The sequence below is a fragment of the Diabrotica undecimpunctata genome, chromosome 9 (genome assembly GCF_040954645.1).
Source record: "Diabrotica undecimpunctata isolate CICGRU chromosome 9, icDiaUnde3, whole genome shotgun sequence".
In the NCBI taxonomy this organism is placed as follows: domain Eukaryota; kingdom Metazoa; phylum Arthropoda; class Insecta; order Coleoptera; family Chrysomelidae; genus Diabrotica; species Diabrotica undecimpunctata.
The window spans coordinates 120,012,365-120,033,687 of NC_092811.1; the positions used below are offsets into that span (position 1 = coordinate 120,012,365).

The 21,323-nt window shown below is 34.2% G+C and overlaps 1 protein-coding gene across 2 annotated transcripts in view; it reads left to right on the plus strand.

Moving 5' to 3' along the window:
• Window positions 1–21,323, plus strand: part of MCU (mitochondrial calcium uniporter) — a 507,649-nt gene that overhangs the window by 440,400 nt on the left and 45,926 nt on the right. For both annotated transcript variants that reach the window (XM_072545099.1, XM_072545100.1), the window contains one exon: window positions 19,419–19,722. In XM_072545099.1, the coding sequence (XP_072401200.1) occupies window positions 19,419–19,722 (304 nt within the window). The remainder of the gene's footprint in view (window positions 1–19,418; window positions 19,723–21,323) is intronic.

A 21,323-nucleotide genomic window follows, 5' to 3' on the forward strand; every position in this document is an offset into this window, starting at 1 on the left:
TAGTTTCCAAAGTTCGGAAATTACTCGTTTATACGAACTCTCCCTAGAGATATCGCGTGCTGAGGCCAGTTTGTTCGGTAGTTAGTGTCCCTGGACAAAACATCTTTGAGAGTAAAAACCCAGCTAACACGCCACGTTAATGTTAATTCCCTAACATCGTAATTTAAGAATAATTTAATTATTTGGAGGAAGAATGGATTATCTCTCGACACACGCAGACGGACTGCAACATCAATATTTAATGGTGCATTGCGAAACGGAACAAATCAAACACATAAACAACTCCCAACTGCGTGACGTTGTGCTGAGTTTTTGATGAAGTGTCTGTCAGAAGCTTAAGTTCAGGATAACTACCGTTTAATAATTTATAGATGTGCCATATGTGTATCACACCCATTAGTACAGTGTTGCTTTAACATTGTTTATAAAACATGAACAAAATAAAACAAAACGGGATATCAAAATTGAAGTGTAAGAGCCAAAAAATTTATTTTAATTCTTATTTTAATGTAACTTTTTAATTCAGCGAACAATTTTAGAATTTTTTTAAGTTTTTAACATTGACAATTTATTTGGACCTATTTACAATGGTGAACTAAGAGATTGATTCTATTCGTGGTATAATTCCTATCTGTAGAATATTGCCAAAGATTAGTGCTTTAAGTTCTCAAATTGCCACAGGTCTGAAATTAATAAAGCATTCGGTTCCTTAAATTGTGTGACGAGTTAGCGAGCAGTATTTGTTGCCAGCTTATGGAGACCTGAGTAATACACATTGGCTTTAAGTAGCAAAACTTTTTTCCATTACAGCTCCTAGTGTATGTTTAATATGACCTTAGGTTCACGGAAAAAATATTTTAAAAATTTCGCGAATGATTTTTTCCCAAATTTACGCAAAAAATGACTGGTAAATATAGCTACCAGGGTTTCTTTAGGATGACAACAAAGTGCCGAAGAATCACTGGTAAATATAGATACCATTATATCTTTCTTATGTTTTTTACAAAAATGGAAATATACAATTATATAAACTTATTTATTACTTAACAATTATAGAAATCAAAATATTACATTACATTACATTTTTTACAAATTGTATTTGACCTAGTTTATTTTTTATTTTGGCTACACCCGGCACATCTTCAGAGGTTCCCTTAATGTCAAAGTGTCCTGTACTGTCATATGGTTTGAATTTCTCTGGGCCCTGTGCATTCTCGACACGTAAATGTAGAAATAAGAGAATTTGCCAGATCACTTCTGAACTTCAAATGAGACATGGGCTTTTGATTATTTTTGTTGTTTCTCATATCTTCTTTGTATAAAATGTATTTATTCACAATTGCCGCATCAAGCAGGTAATACAAAATTTTCATCCACCACCTACTGGACTTCTACTAAGTTATTATATACGTGGAATGTAATTGATCAAACTGATCCAAGCCGCCCATATATCTCTTGTAGTCCGCTATGGCCATAGGACAAGGAACTTTTTCCGATTGCCCTCTTTTATTGGTACGTGATACTTCTGACATATCTTGAATATTATGCATGTCACACATTTCACACCCCTATCTTTTCACTTGTATACGTAAATGAGGACACAGCGTCCGATTGACTCATTTTTAACTTTTTGTTGGAGCAAGTTTTTAGAAAATTGTTGTCTAGTTTGCCGGATTGTACCACAAGCAAATAGTTTCTCCTAATGAGTTTCTCATATAGCGGAATTGTCGAAAAAAAGTTATCAAAGTGAAGGCAATAACCTTTTTCGGCAAATAGTTTGCTTAAATTTAGGATGACACTTTCTCCCAAGGAATCACTAGTATTCGTAACAACACAACATAACTAGAGAGCTATACCAAGTTACTAGACGACTAACAAAAAATGGGCCCAACTGTTCAAACATTGTTTGATCCAAGCCAGGCGAATTACTTACTACAACAAATGACCAAGTAGAGAAATGGAAAGAGCAAAAATTGTCGAAACCCGCAGAATATATAGATATATAGATATATAATAATAGTCTCCCGTTTTATACCGCTGTCGCGGCTTTGGGAGTATAGCAGGGTAGTCTGCTATATCTAGGGCCTACGGTATACAAGGAAGGTAACATGGTCAGTGCTACGCTTCAACCGTCTATTATTACCCCTGGTTTTACCCAAGGTACTCATTTTTATTCAGGCTGAGTCGACCTGGGGCCTATAGACATTTTTAAAATGTCTAGATGTTCTTGCCGGCGGTGGGATTCGAACCCCGGACCACCTGCTTGCGAGGCAAACATCCTACCGCTTGCGCTACGCAGGCCAAGCAGATATATAGATATACTTGCGTATATCTTTCGAGGCTACTTCCAAAGGGAGATCCGAGAGGTGTGGGAAACAAAACGCATACGAACGGGCTGGAAAAGGGATAACAGTATCAAGCTTCCAAAAAAGAGCAACCTCTCACTGTGCAAAAATTGGAGAGGAATAACCTTACTTACCTCAATAAATAAAATCTTCACGACCATCATACTTAAAAGATTAACAAGATTGAATTTCGAGCTGGTCAAGCAGGCTTTAGACCAGAATCATCCTGCATAGACCACATTAATACTGTGAGGGTAATAATGGAACAATCGGTTGAATGGAAAACACCTCTGTACATGGTTTTTGTTGACTTCGAGCGTGCCTTTGACAGCTTATCTCATGCTGTTTTATGGAAAATTTTAGAGCTAAGAAACATCCCGCATAAAATAATTTCCATTATAAAGTCACTGTAGACTGAGACGAAATGCCGCGTGACACACAATGGAATCAACAGCGACGAATTTGGCATATTTACTGGAGTCAGACAGGGATGCGTGCTTTCTCCGTTTCTTTTTAACATATCAGTAGACTATGTTCTCTATCTGCCTATAGGCCCTGTTAGGACAAAGGTTCCAAGATGTGGCTGATCAATTGGAAACACTTTCCACTGAAGCCAATAAAGTAGGTTTGAAAATCAATATTAGTAAAACCAAATCCATGAGAGTAAATGCAAGAAACACGGTATTTACTATCAACGACATGCAGATTGAACATGTGTAAAACTTTACGTATCTTGGAAGTGTCATAACAGAAAGCGGAGGTACAGAGGACGATATTCTTATGAGGATACGAAAAGCTCAACAAGCATTCAGCATACTCAACCCTATTTGTAGATCTGGTGTGTATACTATAAGGACAAAGATCCGCATATTCCAGTCAAATGTCATGTCTGTTCTACTCTACGGATGTGAAAAGACTACACTATAATGCACAGCCTAGGTTTGGCGTGATTGGTTGGTGGGTGGGTCCCAATTTAAAAATTGGCGGGTTTCATGTTTTTTAAAATGACAATTGAGGTATTGTGACACAGTATATCGCTAAAAAATTTATTAGCAGAGTAGCAATCTACTCCTACTGTGGTATTGGTACAAAGCGGATGCTATTCACATTTTAGGATTAAGCTGGCTATTATAGTTTTATTAGAAATGTAATTATTTTTTCTTTTGAGATTATGTAGGTAAAATTAATTTCTGACTTGTGTTTTTTTATTTTGATATGCTAGTGATGCTTTTTTATTAGATATATAGATATTGTTTTAATTTTTTTTGATTAGGTAATTTTTTTATTAAGATTTAGAGGTTCTTCTTATTATTTTTATTTCTAGAACATTCATTAACATTATTATTCTCGTTAGCTTTCTCTATGTGGGCTCGGCTTCTCTAATTATTTTCCTGTAAACTTTTCTGTTCTCTTCCAGGGACTAAGTACCTCTCCGCTTTTTCTCTGAGATTATGGTTTTTCAAAAACATGCAATTTCTGTTCATCCCCTTTTTTACTGCCCTACATTCAGTACCATACATCATAGCTGGTCTAAAAGCAGTCCTATACAATTACCTTTTAGTTTCCTTCGTACCTTTTTTATCACACATCATTCAATTTGTCTCTTTCCTTTATCTTTAATTGAAGTATGATAAATAAAACGGTAATACCGATCCTAAAAGCCGAAAATTATCATCTTTTGTGAGTTCTTGTCTATTCAAGCCAACTACTCTATCTGGAATTGAAATATCATATTTAAAAGAATATTCTAAATATTTTGTTTGTATCCAACTTAATTTTAATCATTTTTCATTAAGGACTTGTCTCCGCTACTCTATACCAAGGAGGTTCAGTTGTTATCTAATCCAGCACAAATGAGAATAAATATGGGCGAAACCCGGATGAAGCCCTATTTTCACACAAAATTGGCCAGTTTCACCTACAATTGTATAGTTCTAACACTATAATAGTTATTCTAACTATATATAGTAGTTCTAACACTATTATAGTTGTTACTTGCTCATACTCCACTCACACATTCAGCTGGCACTCCTTTCCTACTAAATCTCTGCCACAGTAGGTTTCTGATAACTTCATCATGTGCTTTCTCAAGATTAATAATACTATTCGCAAGTCTATCTCTTTCACTCTAAATTGTTAAATTAGCTGTTTTATAATAAAAATTGCTGATGTAGACCTGCCTCCTTGCATAAATCCAAATTGACATTATTTATCCATTTTCATTTTTTTAGAACACTGAATTATATTAGATTTCACCACAAATGTAGGATAATAAAAAGATATATATTGTGAATCGAGTACTATGAAAAATTGTCATTGTTAACAAAATGAAGCAGAGGTTTACTGGAAATAACTATTGCAAACCAAATAAAACACTAAACAGCTATGTTTAAAATGTCTTTATTCTTTATTAAAAATCTGGGAAATCAAAGAAGGGGGGGCCGTTATTGATGCAATGGCGAAGGAAAACCCCTCTAAACCTCGCCTAGGGCCCAGTACATCCCGATTTAAAAATGCAATTCTAATATAAAAGCATACAAATATAACATCATTATAACATCATTACTTAACACAGCTTTAAAATGCAGGCCTAAACTAAGCATTTATACATATATTTTATGAAATTTTACTACATATATTACTAATTGTCGCTGGATTTGACCCTCGGGAATGAGGGAAGGTGGTCCAGTCGCACTATCCATAGCTATGTTGGACCGGAGCATATAGGGATCACGGTCCGTGGACAAAAAGGTTATATATGAACCCTAGCTAGCGGGAAAAATACCTTTATTAAAATACAATAACATGTTTATTACAAGTAAGAATCTGCAATAAAAGTTGATTAGTATTATAACTAAGAATCTGCAAAGAAAGGGGTTAGATATCTTAATACTAAGAATCTGAAAATAAAGTGTTAATTAGTCTTAGAACTAAGAATCTGTAAAAGAAGGTCGTTAGTTATGACATCTAAGACTAATTAATGCAAAAGGCAATTTGCAATAGGTAAATAAGCCTATAAAGTGAGCTACAAGAATGGTTCAAATTTAATTTTTAATCAGTTTCTTTTTTTATTGGAAGGAAAATATTTCTGCTTTTCCATTTTTCGCTTCTTTGTAATATCCTTAGGGGTTTCCTGAAATTCTTTCTTCACCTTACGTCTTGCTTCTTGAACGTCTCTCATAAATTTGTCATGTAATTGTGTATAAGTTTCATCATCTAAGTCATGTAAGCTGTCTATGACATTTTTGAAGTTTTCATTTTGAAGACATCGTCTGGTGTTTTCCTGGATCACATTTGTCTGTTCTACCTTCCCTCTGACAAACTCATTAATTTCCTCTTGATGCCTTGATTTGATAATTGAAGTTTCTGCCAAACACCTTGCAGCATCATCTAAAACAGAGTTAGTTCCCTCGCGCTCCTCGTGCATTCTTACCAAGTGCACATGCTTACACAAGATATTCCTCACCACATATTCAGCACACTCACACTGATAGCGATGAATACAAATTTTACATACTCTACAATACAATGTCTTACATTCATTTTCACATACTTGCCTTATATTTACATTATATAATTTATTAGGATCTCTAAATGACTTTACCTGAAATTGACCATATACCTTCTCATTTTTCTTAACCTCCACTTTGTTTTTCATCGTTTCTGCCATTTTGTGTGCTTTTGCTATAACCCTATCTTGATAATTGTTCGCATTTGGTCTTTCGATGTATATAATCCTCTTCCACATTTTAATGTCAACTAGATCATCTATTGTGTCCAATAACTTTTCAATTGTTACCCCAGCACTTCTCCTAAGGTGGTTGGTCTTCAATAGGTTGTTGAAAGATTCTATCGTATTGATTCCTGAATTTTTTCTGTAACAATGAGCCCACATTTTGATTCTCTCTTCATTCTGAAAGTAATTCCTACAAAAAAAAATAGACTTAAGGATGACTTAAAATGTATGATTTCATATACTTATTTACCATGCCAGATAATTAAAAAAATCTATCTCATTTGCCTCTTGTAATTTGATTATATATCTATTGCATAACTCCATAAATCTATCTTCATCCGTTTCATTAATAATTCTTTTCATCTCAGTTTTCATCTGTTTCTTCAAAATTGGATCTTTTATTTTCTTCTTCCCTTGAATGTTCCAATTTTTCACAACGTGCCATGTACATAAAAGCCTCTTTGGTTGGTTGCCCATAATCTTCACCCATGCATTATAATATTTTTTATCGTCATCACTCATAAAATGTTCTGCATGAATTCCAATTTGCATTCTATTTTTGAGAGCACCTAAAAGTTTTTAAAAATTATTTTTACTTACCAGTCATAAATTGTCACTACTCATATAATACATTACGATTTCCGAAGTGGAAATTGAAACGTCATATAATACATACCTAAAAAAACTTCTTGAACTACTTGGTCCAATCGGTTTGACAGTAAGAATGCAACTGGAAATCCTGTATTCCTGTCATCTTTAATAAGCACCACTGTTAAATCCATTCCCCTCTTGTTCGTGCCATGTGTACCATCCATACAAATTATGCTATGGAATTCTCTTAATTTATCTTCCATTACAGAATTCATGAATCCTAAGGCAAAATCTTCTTTTTTAAGTACATCATGTTGTTCTCCTAATAAAAATAAAAAATTTATAGTTTAGAGATAATTAAAGATAATAAATTAATGGTAAGAGACTGAAATTTTATTGTATTTTTTAACAGGTAATCATTAGTCCTATTTTTTTTGTTGTGTTGACTTATTATTTAACATATCATATTTATCAAAAACTGGAAGAGCAAAGTGTGAAATAGATCAGAATGGAGAAGTATTCTTTAACAGACTAAGACCCAAAAATGGTTGTCTAGTAAAATAAAAAACTAGTAAGTTTGCCCAATAAATCAGCACCTCCATTACAAAATTAGTTTTAATGTAAAAAACCAATGACTACAATCTTACGAGATATATTATTTAAAAATGTATATTGTTGATTCTGCTAAGAGTAAGGTTTGTTACATGAGTCAAGTGATAACAATTCACACAAGTCAAATTGGAATAGGATTAATTATAATTGTAGTAGGCATAAAAAAATGATAGGTCTTTACCTTCCTTCTTGAATAAGAAAGCATAATTCTTGTTGTTAGCATTCCATTCCTGAACCTTTAAAGCCGTTGCTACTGTATCATTTTGATTTCGTTTCTTATATGTATTATACTTCCTGGACAAATTTGAGAGATCTTTACTTGTTAATAGGGCAAGTCTTTCTAGTTTTGGTGTTTCCAATTTTCTTGAATCTTCTAAAATTCTGCTGGATGGCACCCCAGATATTAACTTCTCTACAATCATTTTTTCTTCTGCTTTTGCCAGATGCATGGTTCTTAATTCCTCTTTATGTCCAGCATGTGTTTTCCAATAACTGACTGAAACTTGTCCTTGATCTCTCAGTTTGCAAATCAGCCTGGAGGGACACACTCCTTTAATTTTAATTGATCCACCAGATTTCTCTGTTCTAATTTTATAGTTGGGCTTATATCCTAAATATAGATTAGTATAAGTTTTAAATATTACAAGTAACAAAGTATTGTACCTACCTTTAATGTTACTTCTGTTACACTCATAGTATAATGTCTTCTGTTCATTTCTATTAACAATTCTATTCATTGTATAACTTGTCTCAAATTTCTGCATGTCTTTCCATGTCTCATATTCTTGTAAACTAGAAAATTCAAAAGTTATTAATTCAATACTCACCTGGTGGTTCCCTTTAAGATGTTTTCGTAAGTTCTCATGGCTTTTGAAATTAGTTTCTTGTTCACATAAGGGACAAATAATGTGATTAATTTTCTTAATCGACATATCTATGTTATGTATTCCTTTGATATGACGATTTCGTAATTCCACATTTTTAAATATTTTGCTGCAAAGATGGCAGGCTCCTGAGTTAATTTCACAGCTTGTTGAAGTAGATGGATAGACAGAATCCATAATTGCTTGCTAAAACAAAGTCTTAGGTAATTAAATATGGTGTTCTAACGAACAGATTTTTAAAACAATTTAACAGATTTTTAAAAATAAATGAGAAAAATTTAAATTGAAATGTTCTGTGAAATGGTTGCTTATTGGCAAATTGGTATAAAACCGCCTAATCACAGATGTTTAAGCGCCAAACAGAGAGATACATAACCTGAAAAATTCAAAATTCGATGAAGATGCTGACCAATCCACAGCTTTTATGCTGTGACCAATCACAGCCAAATAGGCTGTGCATTATAGTGTAGTCTGGATGTGAAACCTGGAAAGTGACAAAAACCCTTACAGATAAACTGCAGGTCTTTATTAATAAATGTCTACGACGAATTGTTCGTATTTTCAGGCCTAACATAATCAGAAACGAATGGATGTTCTCCAAACAAGTAAATACAGCGAGGAGTAGGACAAAGAGACACTGTATCTCCAAATTTATTCACGACGCTTTTAGAATGAACTTGTAAGATGGCAGATCTGAACGAGCATGATTTCAACATAAATGGATAGAAGCTCAGTTATTTGATATTTGCAGATGACATCGTTCTTATAGCCAATCGCGGGGATGATGCAATAATAATGCTTGAAAAATTATATCACGCTCCTTGAAGCTCGGACTAAGATTAATATAAACAAGATGCAAATAATGACTAATCTGATGCTAAATCGAAATATTGCTGTTGATGGAAGGGATATTGTGCAGACATGTGAGCTCCCACATCGCATAAGATTAGCCTGGGTAGCGTTTGGTAAATTAAATTATGTGTTTAAATCGGACCTAACCATATGTCTCAAAAGAGAAATCTTTAACCAATGTGTGTTACCTGTACTCACTTATGGAGCGAAATTTTTAACACTTACAAAAAAGGTAGTGAATAAGATTCGCGTAACTCAGAGGGATGTGAAGCGCCAGATGCTATGGAGCGCCAGATGTTGAGCGTCTCTCTAAGAGACCGAATCTCAAACCAAGAAATACGTTGTAGAACAAAAACAACAGACGTTATCGAAAAAATCGCGTCGCTAAAATGTAATTGGACAGGACATGTCACCAGATTATTAGACAACCGATTGACAAAACGTATTGTTGAATGGAGGAGAAGACAAGAAGCGCTACGGATCAGAGGATACCCACCGACCAGATGGACTGGCGACGTAAAGCGATGATAAAAGGAATAAGTTTGTAAGATATAGTTGGAACCAAAAAGTAGAATGGAGAAAACTTCTGACAAAATATGGGATTGGATAACGAGGATTTCTTCTGCACATTTATTGATTAGTATAGATCTAGTGATCTTAGGAGTGAACTCAGTTCAAATAATGAGATAATTAGGGACGAGTTCCTTACTACAAGTCCATAGAGAATTTTGGAAGATGAATAGAAGACTATGGAAAAACAGTAAAAGTTACACCAACAATCACTAGCTCCGTGCGTATCTCTCAATATACTCTGACTCACACCATAATGGAGCTTTCTCCGAAAGAAACTTTTAGTAGTTAAATAAATTTGCTCATTTTGTTCTCCATGGCGTCGATATAGAATAAAGAAATTCGCATTAAAAACCGAGATAAAAAATATCTCCCCTTTAAGATACTCTTTGGTTAATTATAAATGTTCCTCAATAGTTCTACCGATCGTTAGTATCGGCGGAACCCCGTGGAAGCTAATTATAAAACACGACGTCATTGTGTATCAAATTATCGGCCATTATATCATCCCTCTATCCTACAGATGTATTTAAAATTAAAGTCAAGAAGGCTGCTATTAAAAGGAAATTTCTTGGGGTATTGTGCGTTAATGAACTTCACAAATATTTTATTCAAAACGCTCGAAGTTGTCGAGTAGGCTTCTTAAGCTCCCTTTCTGGGAATTTTAACAAATTTTTGGAGATAGCAAAGATTTATAGTTAACGAGAATTACATTTCGAAGTTAAAGCGAAACGAGCCGAAATAAAAGGATTTTAGTGTTTTAATTTCAAACTGAAACGGTTTTGATTGTATAATTTGTTCTGAAGGTTCCAAAAAGGTTGAGCGTTTTGTATTTCATTAGGAAAAAGTGACGGTTTTTACCTTATTTAATGAACGTAAGTAATAAAAATAAATTAACTAAATCGGTATAGGAAAATATTAGTAATAGACGAACATGAACCTGATAGAGCGAAATTGTACTGAATTTTACTTTTTTTTATTTTGTCGTTTTTTAAACTTCTTCTCTTCTGTCTGTTTTTCAATGTGCCTCCAGTATGTTGACGTTCCATCGTTTTCGTGGTATTCCTACTGATCGTATTCTTATTGGGGTCCTCTTGCCGTCCTTACTACTCTATTGGTTGTCATTCGGCTTATATGATCGTTCCATTCTACTCTTCTATTTCTTAACCAGTCCTTGATGTTCTCCACCTTGCATCTACGTCGTAAGTGTTTTCATCTCTGCTGTTCCTAACATCCTTTTTTCCTCTCTGTGTCAGGTCTTATTGCTGCCGCGTATGTTATTGGTCTGATGACTGTTTTGTAAATTCTGCCTTTCGTTTCTTTCCCGATATTTTTATTTCTCCATATTGTTTCATTTAGGCAGCCTGCGGCTCTGTTTGCTCTATTCACTTGATCTTCCACTTCGGTTTCGAGTTTTCCGTAGCTAGATAATGTGATGCCTAGATATTTAAACTCCATCACTTGTTCTATTATCTGACCTTCCAGCTCCAATTTACATCTTAGTAAATTTGCTGTTGCAACCATGCATTTTGTCTTTTTTGGGGAAATTAACATATTAAATTTTCTGGCGGTTATATTAAATTGGTGCAGCATACGTTGTAAATCATCTTCACTTTGAGAGAGTACTATTGCGTCGTCTGCATAGCAGATTATTTTAAGTTGTTTTTCTCCCATTTGGTATTCTTTTTTAGTTCTTACTTTTATTATTTCTTCCATAATTAGGTTGAACAATAGAGGACTCAGGGAATCTCTCTGTCTTATCCCATTGCCAGCTTCATTAGGGTCGGTTAGTTCTTCTTCTACTTTTACTTTTATTGTGTTGTTTTGGTAGATATTTTCGATCGTCTTGATTATTCCTAGAGGTATCTCTCTTGCATATAGTAAGTGGATAAAGTCTTTTAATTTGACCCGGTCAAATGCCTTTGTAAGGTCCACAAAACATAGATGTGCCGGTTTGTTGTATTCTAATGATTTCTCTTACACTTGCCTCATTATAAATATAGCGTTGGTGCATGATCTTCCCGACCTAAAACCTTGTTGTTCTTCTGCTAGTGTTATAATTTTATTTAATTTATTTCTTTATTTGTTATCGCTTTGGTTGTTAATTTTATTGTTGTGTTTAATAAATTAATTCCTCTGTAATTTTTCGGGTCCAATTTGTCTCCCTTTTTGAAGGGAGGTATTAGGATGCTTGATCTCCATTCTTGAGGAATTCTGTTTTGTTTTATTATTTTTTGAATTAGTTTTATTATTTTTTGGATTAGTTTTAATAGTTCTTTGGTCAGATCTGGTCCTCCGTACTTTATGAGTTTGTTCGGTATTCTGTCCTCTCCTGGTGATTTTCTATTTTTTAATTTCCTTAATGCTTCCTTTACCTCTTCCTCCTCAATATTTATTTCTTCGTTTGTCGTCACCTCGGTATTGGTGGTTCATTATCGTCAGCTTTAGCAAATAGGGATCGAAAGTAATCTACCCATGTGTCCTTGGTGGAAATGTGTTTCGTTTTATTAGTTCGTTCATTAAGTGAGTTCCAGCGTCCGGAGAGTAAACCTCTTCAAACGGACTTCAGCTGGTAACTGGAAGCTGGTAGCTGGTAACTCACTTAAGGCATGGGTGTATGTTACCTGAAGTAAAATTTAATTAAATATTAAACATCAAATATTAATAACAACATTATGTACAATCTTTGTTAACCTTATATATTTTAAACGGTTTTTACCCTAATATTTTGGTGGCTCAGGCATGGTAACCTGTATTTTTAACCTGATGATGGAACTGTTGTTCCGAAAACGTTCGTGTTATTTGATGTAGCCCTTTTAAGAGTTTTTTAAATATACCCATTTACAAAGATTTAACCTCTTTTTTGTGATACGTGGTATACAGCCAGCTGCAAGAATTATTTTCCTTGTGGATTTCTTTTCTTTTTCCTCTGATCATTCTCCATATTTCTTTTTGTGTTCCGTAGAAATCGTGTTCCATCTGTTTTAAGAAACTCTGCCAGTGTTCCTTTTTTATTTGTCTAACTATGTAACATTTGCATTTTCCTGGAAGGAAATTTGTATTTTAAATTGAATTTTGATTTTTACTTTGATTTGTATTTTGAAATCCCCTCGTATATGTATTATATTGAAATCCCATCGTATATATGTGAAATATCAAATAATAATCTTAGTGTATTTCATTTCCCATTCGTACGTATTAAAACACCGAATTCTTCCAATTCATCTTAGCGTCACCCAGTAAAATAAACCATTTTTAGAGTTGTTTATATCACGGACGCAAATTCTTTAATATTTTTCTTTGATCGTTAAACCGCCCGATTCTGCGTTTCTAATAAATATTCCAGTTTATATGTTTTACTTAAGCTAAGTTAAGTGAATGAATTTAGAAGAATATGAGATCACTCTCGTTAGAGCCGCGAAGAGCGGTGGTCTTCAGCGTTATGTCTAAATTCACGTCGAATTTGTAAAGTTTTCTGTTTTTTCCCCTTTTCATAGAAAATATGTAGCAGTGTGAAGTTAATGGTTCAGTTAAATTTTTAAGTAAGGATTGGAAGAATAGTCGTTTCCATCCTCGTTTTGATTCTCCCTGGTTGTCACCCCAGGCTTTTTGGTAGTATGGAGATAAATTTGTTCGTGTGTTCGTTACACAGAGAGTGAAGCCCATGTCTATCCCCAGTTATAGTTCCAGTTATGGTTCCAGAAATTTTAGTCCAATTTTTTTGGTGAATTAAGGTAACTTTTTTGTGTTTAAATTTAATAATTATTTCGATAGTTACAACTAGCTGTTGTAATAGTTATAATTAGGTACCTCTAAGTGGCGTCCTTTTTAAATTACTAGAGGTGTTTCCTGTTTCCTTCCTGTGTTTTGTTTTATTTGTCCCAAGAGATTCATGACCTTTTGTTTCATATTTTTGTAGTTGCCCCAATCCAAACTCCTTGTCATATACTTATCCACGACCCCAGCTCTCCTTACAAACCCTGAGTGCCGTTCGCACAAGTAGCGTTTATTTTGCTTGCCCTATCTCCACCCCCATAGTTTCTGTCCCCAATTTTCTACCCCTAATAGTAATACCCCATGTGGTAGGCAAAATATTTCGTTACAACTAAAGTATTCGTTTCATTTCTGATTCGTTTATAGTGGTTGTATGCCTGTTGTGTTTGTTGTGTTCTGTATTGTAAAAAGGCTTTCTTCTTTTCTTCACATTTTGTCTTCACTTCCTCTTGGTGTTAACCAAGGTCTGTGGTCTAAACCATGGTGTTTTCTTTTTTGATATGTTAGTGTTCGTTACTTTCCTATTTCCAAGTGATTCTGTTGCTGCGTTAATTATGTTATTTTTGAGTTTTTTACAGCTTTCATCGATGTTATTCTTTTCTAATATTTCATTCCCAGCGATCTTCTCTGATATTATTTTCCTGTATAAGTATTCCGTGGATTCCGTATTTAATCCTTCGACTTTGATTTTTGTTTGTGTTGGCCCCTCTCTCTTGGATGGGAAATATTTCAGGATGATTTTTATTTTACATAATACTAGGCTATGGTCACTACCTACATCTGCTGAGTGAAATGTTAAATTTTCTGCGGTTATATTAAATTGGTGCAGCATACGTTTCAAATCATCTTCACTTTGAGAGAGTAGTATGCGTAAATTATTTTAATTTGTTTTTCTCCCATTCGGTATCCTTGTTTAGTTCTTACTTTTTTTATTATTTCGTCCGTAATCAGGTTGAACAATAGAGGACTCAGGAAATCTGCCTGTCTCATCCCATTGCCAGCTTCAATAGGCTCAGTTAGTTTTTCTTCTACCTTTACTTTTATTGTGTTGTTTTGGTAGATATTTTCAATGGTTTTGATTATTACCAAAGTTAACTCTCGTGCGTACAATAAGTGGATAACGTCCTTTAATTTGTCCCAGTCAAATGCCTTCTTAAGGTCCACGAAACATAGATATGCTGGTTTGTTGTATTCTAATGATTTCTCTTGCACTTACCTCATTATAAATATAGCGTCGGTGCATGATCTTTCCCACCTTAAAACCTTGTTGTTTTTCTGCTAGTGTTATAATTTCCTTCAGTTTATTTGTTGTCACTTTAGTTGTTAATTTTAGTGGTATTTAATTCCTCTGAAATTTTCCAAGGTCCGATTTGTCTCCTTTTTTAAAGAGAGGCATCTTACGTCGACTATTTTTGATGGATGTATATCTCTGTTGGTTATAACGTAATCTATCATAGATATTTTTCCACGGGTGTTATGAGTGTATATTTGTGTTGGTCTCTGTGGTCAAAAAATGTGTTGTTTATTTTAGTTCGTTATTCGTGAAGAAGTTTGTTATCAGTTCTCCATTTTCAGTTTTAATTATTAATCATTCTCGTTATGTTTTTTCTTAATTCCAGGTATGACTTGATTACCTATTCGAGCGTTAAAATCCCCCAATATTATCCCCCATCTTCCTTTGATGTGATATTTGTACCTTTGATGTATTAGTAAGGCTACACCTTCTTTGGCCCTGTTTTCTTGTAGTACTCCACTATAGATTAGTATGTATTCACCCAATTTTGATTATCCTTTTTCTTTCTTTTCTGTTTCTTGTAGAGCGCAAATGTATATTTGTTTCTCTTTCAGCACTTGGGTTATTTCTTGTTCTCTTGAGTTGAGCGATCTGATATTCCATGTAGTAATTCTCATCTTGGTTTTGGATAGTTTTCGTTTGTCCTTATTTCTAGCCGTGGTCGTCTTCATAGTATCAGTTCTCTTCCAAGGCTGTACATTGTTTCTTTGAGCAATATTTAGATAGGTTTCTAACCTTGCCAATCACCCACCACATTTTATTCGGGCTTGGGACCGGCTGTGGTAATTGCAGAGCTATTCAATCACCCCTCAATTACCCCAGGCAGTGTTTTTTAAACTTATGAAATAAAATCATTTAAAAAGAGAAACTAAAAGGTGTTATAAGCAACAATATAAGATCAGAATTTTTCACTACCAAAGAAGGACTGAGACAAGGAGGAGGTCGAAGTCCTTTGCTACTTATATAATTCATATTAAATAAAAAGTTGTACATTTTACGAAATTAAGTGTATATAATTTAATTTCTAATAGTTTCTCGTCTTGTCAGTGGGTAGTAATAAAAAACTTGGATACTGGAGGCAGGACTAACCGCCCGTTTTATTTTAGCGGTACTAGTAATTCAATTCGTTCGTGTAAACAAGTTTACTTACTAATTGAAATTTAAGATCCTCCTTTTTATTTTGCGATTTGTCATAAAGTATAAGAAATGCCCATCTTTATGATTCATCATTCATTTATTGGGTATAAGTGTTTTGGAAGGTTTGGCCCGTATATTTCTACTTTTTGTAACAGTTTAATTACAATAAAGTGATAAAGTCACACCTTACTTTTTACTTCTATATTACTTGTAATTTTTACAGTTTTAATTTCTGAAATATAATAAATGTAGGGGAGAGTCGGACAAAACCGGGTACAAGTTAAAAAAATTGTCGTATTTGAAATAATTTTGGGAATCATGTTGTGTTTGTAGTAACTTGAAAAAATCTTCTTTAGTTTCATTTGGCATTTTGATATTTCAAAAAAATATTTTTTTACTATATCTAGGAATAAAATTTTAAAAAGTTAAAGTACCAGGTTTTCTCAAACCGATTTGCTAAAACCTGGTACATAACTAAAAAATAGGGGGCTCTATTGCTTTCAACTAAATTTAGGGCCTCATGTGACTACATTTTACAATTTGAACGCTTTATCCAACCAATACCATAGAAGGGTTGCAAAACTTAATGAACAAAATAACGGAAACAAGTAGAACATATGGACTGGATATAAACACCAGCAAAACCAAGCTAATGATCATCAGCAAGGAAAACATAACTGAAGTAAATCTGTATGTGAACTAAATGAGAATTGAACGTGTCTCACACTACAACTACTTGGCAACTATAATCAATAAGTCATGGGATAATACCCAAGCGATTAAATGTCGCATCGGAAAGGAAGAAAGTTCATTCTTGACTATGAGCTCTGTATTCAAGAGCCATGACCTTACCCTATAAACAAAAATAAGGCTCCTTAAATGTTACGCGTACTCAGTGCTTCTGTACGGAGTAGAAACGTGAACATTGAAGGCGAAAACTCTATCAAAACTTCAGCTTGTGACCTATGGTTATACAGAAGGATCATGAAGATACCGTGGACAAAGTCACCAATGAAGAAGTACTACGGAGGATGAACACAACTGCGAATTTGGTCAACATCGTAAAGGGCCGTAAGCTGCAGGACTTCTTCTTCTTCTTAAATTGCCTATCCGTTCCGTATGTTGGCGATCATGCAGGACTTGGGACATACGAGGCATGTTTTTTATGTAAGTACAGACGCCATTACAGTCTGATTCTCCATTGTATACTTGTTTACTCCAGTGTTTAAGATGCCTCCAACAATCGTGAGTCACGCTGATTGTGAAGTACGGGCTGTTATACGATTTCTTAGTGCTAAAGACGTAAAACCGATTGATATTCATCGTGAGATCGTTGAAGTTTACGGACAAAACATTATGAGTGATGGAATGGTAAGGAAATGGGTGAGAGCATTTAAAGATGGCCACACAAATATGCATGATGAAGAACGGAGTGGGCGTCCTTCGGTCGTTAATGAAAATTTGGTGCAGAAATTGGACGAAAAGGTGAGAGAAAACAGACGCTTTACAATTCCATCATTGTCCGACTGTTTTCCTCGGTATTCTCGTAGTGTTTTGTATCTCATTGTTATCGAGAACTTGAATTACCGGAAATTGTGTTCACGTTGGGTTCCAAAAATGTTGACGGATTTGCACAAAGCCCAACGTTTAGGCAGTGCATTGCTTTCCTTGAGCGGTACCACAGTGAAGGTGAAGATTTTTTAGACTAAATTGTTACTGGTGACGAAACGTGGGTGGCCTACGTCACACCAGAATCGAAACAACAATCCATGGAATGGCGACATTCATCATCACCCAAAAAAATGAAGTTTAAGCAAACAATTTCTGCCCGGAAAATCATGTGCACAGTTTTTTGGGACAGAAAAGGAGTATTGCTAGTGGAGTTTCTGCCTCCTAATGAGACAATCAATGCAGCGTCTTATTGTGAAACATTGAAAAATCTGCGTCGTGCAATCCAGAACAAAAGACGTGGCAAGTTGAGTAAGGGTATCGTTTTACTGCATGACAATGCCCGTCTACATGTGGCTAATCAGACCAAAGATCTCATCAAATCATTTAAATGGGAAACTCTAGATCATCCTCCATACAACCCAGATCTGGCGTCCAGCGACTATAATTTGTTCCAGCACTTGAAAGAACACCTGGGCGGTCAGCGTCTTCAAGACGACAACGAAGTCAAAACATTTGTGATGCAGTGGTTAACAAGTCAGGCGGCAGAATTTTATCAGGAGGGTATTCTAAAACTGGTGCCACGTTATGACAAGTGCCTCAATATTCACGGAAATTATGTAGAAAAGTAGATTAAGGTACAGGCTTTCATGTAAAAATAAAATTATTGCCATATCTTTGCACGTCTTTTTTAATTCCAAAACGGTACTTACTTAAAAAACACGCCTCGTATAATAAGAAATCAAGACAGATATGATCTACTCCAATGCATTTTGCAAGGTAAAGTTAAAGGGAAAATGGCCCCAGGGCAAAGAAGAATATCATGGCTTGCTAACCTAAGAGCATGGTATAGAAAGACCCCAACACAGCTATTCCGTATAGCAACCAACAAAGTCATCATAGCCAGAATGATCGCCAACGTTCGGAACGGACAGGTAACCTAAAAAGAAGAAATCCAACCTCTTTTCGATTTATAGTTTGAAAATAAATCGTTGCAATAGATGTAAGCCTCTTCCAAATCATCCTCTTTTGAACTATCTGAATCTACTTTTTACTTCTTTAGAAACTGCTTTACATTTTAAACTCTCAAACCATTAACTCAATAGATTAAAGACTTCTGCCAGAGAATAGAAAGTAACTTTTTAAAAATGTCGGTTTGTTTAATTATTATTTCCGTCGACCATCCATTTATGATTAATTTTATCGCCCTCAAAATCATTGATTAATGACCCCTATTAATGAATGATTTTCTATTAATGAACGATTTCATTATAGGCAACACAACATACATTGCTTGCATAAATCGATTAAACGCTCTGTGATTGGCAGTGACCTGTGGTGTAGGCAACCAAACATATACCTATTTATATTCCCACTAAAAAATTTAAAATGAAGTAGCCGCTGTTAGTACTATCTGTCATTGTATGTCATTATTTACTTTATTGTTTAAATTCTGTGTATTTGAAAAATCAAAAGATGGATATTGACGAAGAATTTAATTTAACTCCACCAGAAGTTTTGGTCGACGGAAAAGTTTTGTAACCAACTCGTGAATTAAAATGGCGATTAACAATGTCGAACAAATATCTCAATTGTTAATAGCCCTTATTAACACACTTGTTGGTTAAATAACTTAATAATGTAGTTGTAGTTGTTAATGTAGTTTTTATAAAATGGACTTTATAAGCTTTGCCACATATCGACGAACGAACGTCGGCATTTATAACAACGCCATCTACTGTTTATTTTGAGAACTTTTTTTCTCCAAGTTCTCATATTTGAATATTTTTGAATGTTTACTGTTATATAGTAACTCTGGTGTAAAACTTATTAAAAACCTATTTATTTAGGCAGCTTGTTCTAATTTACTACTAAATATTCAAATACTTCCCCTAATTTAATTTAACTTGTTGAACATCTCTTTACATCTTCTTAAATGTTTGTTTTTGTTTCAGACGTGACCGTGGAATACCACAAAGGACTGCCTCAAATTACAGTGCCGTTGCCGAGTCGAAAAGAAAGATGTAAATTCACATTAAAACCGATATCGAATACCGTGGGGGACTTTCTCGAAATGTTAAAGCGCGAAGATAAGGGAATCGACAGGGTGGTGTGCAAAAGCCGCGACGGTACTCGAATAGCGTCTTCCAATACGATAGAGACTTTATTAGACGACGATTTTAAGTTAGTTGTAAATGATTCTTGTTATAATGTTATATCGCCGAAACACGAAAGGGTGACGGGAGAGGAAATTCAAAGGTGAGTTTTGTTCATATTATTATACTGTGGTATTTAGTGGATTATACATACTTTGAAAATGTGTGGAATTCTACAGGGTGATTAATAACTACGTGGTATAGCAAACATACAATTTTTTAAATGGGACACCCTATATATTTTTCATATTTATATTCCCCTCATAATTTTAACAAGTTATGACCATTTTATTTTGAAATCACTATGAAATCAACACCATGTATATAAAGAAGTAATGCATAAACATTTATTTTATATAATAAGGTAAATAATATATTGTAGTTTTTAAATTAAGTTTAGTTGAAATCATTGGCTAAAATTTGTATACAGGGTGAACCACAAAACGAAATTACGATTTTCTCAATTTTTTAGATAGATCGACCTGTATTTTATTTTTTAGAAATATTGTATTTATGGTACTTTCATTTTTATCACTTTGACTCCTATGTGTATCATACATAATACACAACAGGTATTCTCCCTGAGCCTATGTGTATGAATTTGATACACGAGATTAGAACACATTCAAACGACGGTGTATGTGGTCCGAACGCAGTTGTAGTGTATTTATACGTGTATTATCATTCCTTTAGACTGTGGTATCCAATGTCCAATGTTAGTTCGGTAATCCTAGCATACTAAAATCGGCAACAGTGCAGACACGAAATTGTCGAGTGGCTGGAGTGGCATACCAATACCACAATACCAGTTACAGTTACTGTTAGACCTTCATTGTTGTCGGGTTTATTTATGTGTAGACTTCGGCAAATATGCATATTGCATATTTTGCATATTTTGCATATTTTATGCAAATATTTCATATTTTGGCATATTTGTATAAAAGTTTGCATAAAGTGCATAAAAGTTCAGATTTTTATACTGTATTTGAAAATTTTTAAACATACCAATTTATTTCAATTCTTGTATAAAATTTTGTAGTCATTATAATCAAGAAATGATCTAAGTACGTAATCTCTACAGGTACAAAACATTTACAATTTCAAAAAAGATCAATTTAAGTAGCCCTCAACATTCTTAGAAAGTCTCGGTCACTGAGGCATTCAGTTATTGGATAATCGCTAAGGGTTTGCTCATTTGCATTTTATGATCTAATCCCCAAATCTATCTACAATTTATTGTATCTTAACAGCAGGTAAACGGCTAATAGTTTTGTTCCTAATTTAGGGATTTTCCAAAATCTCCCAGTTTATTGAATTAGGTACCTAAACATTTCTAATTTGATGCTCAGATTTGTAAATCATTTTTGTTTTGATATTCAAAGCGTAAACACTCGTTGTGCGTAACAAAAAGGAAGATTGTGATTTTATAATGCCTAAAACAACCAGTGCTTCAACTTGGATTAAACCTTATAAAGAGCTGTCTATGGATATGGGAAAAATCTACTGTTCAGTCTGTGGCAAAATTGTAAGTATCTAATATTTTCTATTAAATATCTAATATTTCATACATACAGGGTGTTTCCAAATGATACTTACAACGTTTGACTGTAGATACTTCTCGAAAAATTGAACAAAACGATATAGTTAATGAGGGGTCAAACTTATTTACTTTTCGAGATACAGGGTGTTAAAATTAAAAAAAAT